Raw genomic sequence first — 3,896 nt, forward strand, 5'->3', positions numbered from 1 at the left:
TAGCCAAATTTTTTAATACTTGTTTCTCTGACTTGAGGATTACTGGCAGATAATACTTTATGACACACCTGGCGTTCTCAAGAAGGAAATGCACATGTTGGATTCAATGATGATGAAGAATGTTCGCAGTGCTGCTGTTAATGCTGATTGTGTATTAATTCTTGTTGATGCGTGTAAAGTTCCTGAAAATGTATATAGTTCAGGGTTCTCAAAACTGTTTTTGTTTTGTTATTGTGTTTATTTTTCTAATTGTTTCTTACTTGTAGATTGATGAAGTGTTGAATGAAGGTGTAGGAGATCTCAAGGATAAGCCTCCCACCCTACTGATTCTTAATAAGAAGGATCTTATCAAACCTGGGAAATTGCAAAAAAACTTGAGGTTCGAACTCATTGATTGGTATAGATATTGACTGGTGCAAGTGAATTTACTTGTATTGGTGTGCTTTCAACACTGTTTTATGTCCTAAGTATTTCGCATTCTTTGCAGTGGTATCAGAAATATACTGATGTTGATGAGGTTATACCAGTTAGTGCTAAATATGGTCATGGCGTTGAAGATGTCAAGGACTGGATACTGTCAAAACTTCCCAATGACCAGCATACTATCCAAAGGTATGTTGAAAGTCAAAATTTCACTTTTGCCACTCAATCCTCCGTCCATGCATTATAATTGTTCAAAAGGACAGTGAGGATTTTTCTTGTGCTATTAAATGCCTGACAGCATGGAAATTCAGCGAAAGCATTCAGTTCTAAAACTAAAATATAAGTTAGTTGAACTCAAAACGTGCATTGTATTGGGCAACCTCTGTCCGCCAGTGCATTGTTATTAGCACACCAATTTGGCATCCTATCATCTTATGTCTCTGTCCACCAATGCAGTGCACAAAACATGCATGCAATTGCAGAAACAGTGGCAGTCACATGGGTTGGGGTGGCCTTGGGTTTTTTTTTTTTTGGGGGGGGGGGGGGGTGGGGGGGGGTATCAGTGACAATTATGAATTATATAGTGCCTATACATTGGCAATAGCCTTGTAGCCTACCAGCATGAACAAATACTGTAGGTGGAGGTTTGGTCATGTTTATGATCTCAGGCCATTAGTGCTTGCCTTTCTGATTTCTTTTTTTGTTAACAAAAAAAACAAGAAGAGAAAGAGAGAATTGTGCCTATACACTGCAGAACTGGAAACTGGAAACATTAGATGAAAACCTGGCGATGTCTTAGACAATAATGAGTTGAAGGCTTACGTTTCTTGATGTTTGTGGAATGTTGCTATTTGATGGATTTGTTGATTGCAATCCTTTTCTTTTGTAAAGTAACAGTTATTGACCTCTGTTTTATGAAGAAACTTAATATCTGTCCAGTTATCATTTTCTCAAAACTAGGTTTTGGCCTTGCAGTTTTCTGGTCTAAACCAAAATAATGCAAAAATTCTCAAAATCCTATCAGCACAGGAAAATTAATGTCTATATATATATATATATATATATATATATTATATATGATTGTCTCTGGCATGTATTATGTTTTCCTTAGTATTGTTGATCCTTCAGGACATTGTCAGTGAGCACCCAGAAAGATTTTTCGTGGTGGTGAAATCATTCGAGAAAAGATCTTTATGCAGTACCGAAATGAAATACCCTATGCTTGCCAGGTAACCATCAAATAGTTCATGCTTGGTTGTGATGTAGTTGCCTTATTTCAATGAAAAAGAAAAAGTTAAGAAAGGAGAGCAAAGGAGAAAGGAAAAGGGGGGAAAAAAAGAAGAAGAATTAAACAACTTGTTTTCTTAGATTTGTTTAAAATAATCTTATTTTCTATTGTCCAGGTGAATGTTGTAAGCTACAAGGCTCGGCCCAATGCAAAAGATTTCATACAAGTGGAGATTGTTGTTGAAAAAAATTCACAGAAGATTATACTTATTGGAAGAGTACGTCACTTATATCAGATTTCCATAATTCATATTCATTTGTGGAAATCCTGGGGTTCATGTGGTCTAGGCATAATGTATTGAACAATGCTAATGATGCTATTGTGGGCTTGGCTACTTCAGCGTCAGTTTTGAGTTTTGATCTATTCTGACTAACACTGAATTTGAGAAACATTGGCTGAAAAGATATCTTGGCATGGATCACAATACAATAAAAATCTTAAATATAAATGTCAAGAATTTCTGTTGACAGATTGAAAATTAAATGGTTTCTAAATATGCCTCTTCCCCATGCACATGCCTTTATGTGCTTCATAACAAGCACAATACAGTAATTTCTTTTGAGTTTTGTGCTTTAACCTGTTCAGGAGGGAAAGGCTTTGAAACTTCTTGCGACAGCTGCCCGTCTGGACATTGAAGCCTTTCTGCAGAAGAAAGTTTATCTTGAGGTGATTGCTCATACCATTTTGCAATGTGTGTTTGTGTGTGTGGCTCAGTTTAGCCAGATGACCAGATCTTGCATCATTTTGGTGCTTCCTTTAATAATCTCATCAAGCTTCAAGTGTTAGTGAAGTACTACCTATATGAACTTTTCTTGGACTGGAACTTAATTACCAAGCTCGGTTGTCTAAACAGATTGAAGTGAAGGTGAGAGAAAACTGGCGACAAGATGAAGGGCTTCTCAAGAACTTTGGATATGGGGGACAGATACGGGTTCTTTAATGTGAAGATACATAGAAACGTTCGTCAGACATCAATCGTATTTAAGATCATCTTGCTAAAGGTGGCATCAGAACTTGAATAGCAAGAGATATTGATTGACGCTGCCTCCTTCCTCACCTTTTAGCCATGTCAAGTGATCCCCTATAGTAAAAATGGGGATCACCACTGACGACCAAAACAGTTAAAAAAGAAGGAAGGAAGAAAAAGATCTGACTTGGAAAGAAATTAATGGTGATACAGCGCCCGCATGGTAGTATATTAAATAGAGATTGCAGAGCAGGAGAGTTGAAATCGATGAATCAGGGATTCAACAGTTTCAGGGGAACTATCCCAAGACCTGTTTTTTGTTCCTTTGTAATGAGATACATGATAATAGCAGCCTCACCTAAAATTTTATTCTGGAGTTTTCTTTTTCTTGAATCTATTTTCCTGTTTCATGTGCTAATTGTTTGTTTTTTATGGGTTTGCATTATCTTCATGCGTATCAGCCCTTGGAATCTATCTAATGAAGCTAAATTATGTAACTTGCCAATCACAATCAAAATATCATTTGTCTCCAACAGGCTACCAAACCCTTTAGCGTGTGTTTGGTACGAGGGATTTGAAGGAAAGGGTAGGGAGGGGGAAAGATTTTAATTATTTTTCCTTGTTTGGCAACACACAAATTTGAAGAGGGGAGAGAAAATTTTAAAAATTTTTCCCTCCCCTCCCCAATCTCTTCTCTAAAATTAGGAGGATTTGGAAGGAAAGTATAATATTTTATTATGTTGTGACCATTATGTCCATATTTTGTCATGTGATAATCATTATATCTATATCTTAAATAAAATAAGAGTGAAATTGTTTATGTCAAAATATTTTTTCCTCACCTCACCTCATGAATCAAATAAGATAATATTAAAACTCCTCTCCTCCTCGCTTTTTTATAAATCCAAATAAGGTAATATTAAAATCTTTCACTCTCTTTCCTTTTCTTCCTTCCATTAAAATCCCTCTCCTTCTCTTCTTTTTATTGAGCCAAACAGACTTTTAATGTAATTTCAGAAAGCGGCTTGCATTGATTGCCACAAATTATGATTTAGGCTATCCTACTTGAGGGGACCTTAAGCAGGCACCTTTTTGTTTTGGTGAAATAAAGGGGCCAAGCCCAACAGTTACATTACAACTATTCTTCTTGGGGTTTCAAACCCAGCAGCATCAAGTTTGACCAGTTCTTCAACCCAATCCGGCGGCGTACTCCAAACG

At 36.6% G+C, this 3,896-nt stretch overlaps 1 protein-coding gene across 1 annotated transcript; it reads left to right on the top strand.

Annotated features, from left to right (window-relative positions):
• The first annotated feature begins 1,554 nt into the window (after positions 1–1,554).
• LOC114761950 (GTPase ERA-like, chloroplastic) lies at positions 1,555–3,096 on the top strand. Its single transcript, XM_028951398.1, has 4 exons — positions 1,555–1,652; positions 1,827–1,928; positions 2,297–2,377; positions 2,565–3,096. Exons 1-4 carry the CDS (start codon positions 1,617–1,619, stop codon positions 2,649–2,651), a joined length of 306 nt encoding a protein of 101 aa, XP_028807231.1. The 5' UTR covers positions 1,555–1,616; the 3' UTR covers positions 2,652–3,096.
• Positions 3,097–3,896: the final 800 nt, after the last annotated feature.

The sequence above is a fragment of the Neltuma alba genome, unplaced genomic scaffold, assembly GCF_004799145.2.
Source record: "Neltuma alba isolate B1F8T4 unplaced genomic scaffold, ASM479914v2 tig00011154_pilon, whole genome shotgun sequence".
Taxonomy (NCBI): Eukaryota; Viridiplantae; Streptophyta; class Magnoliopsida; order Fabales; family Fabaceae; genus Neltuma; species Neltuma alba.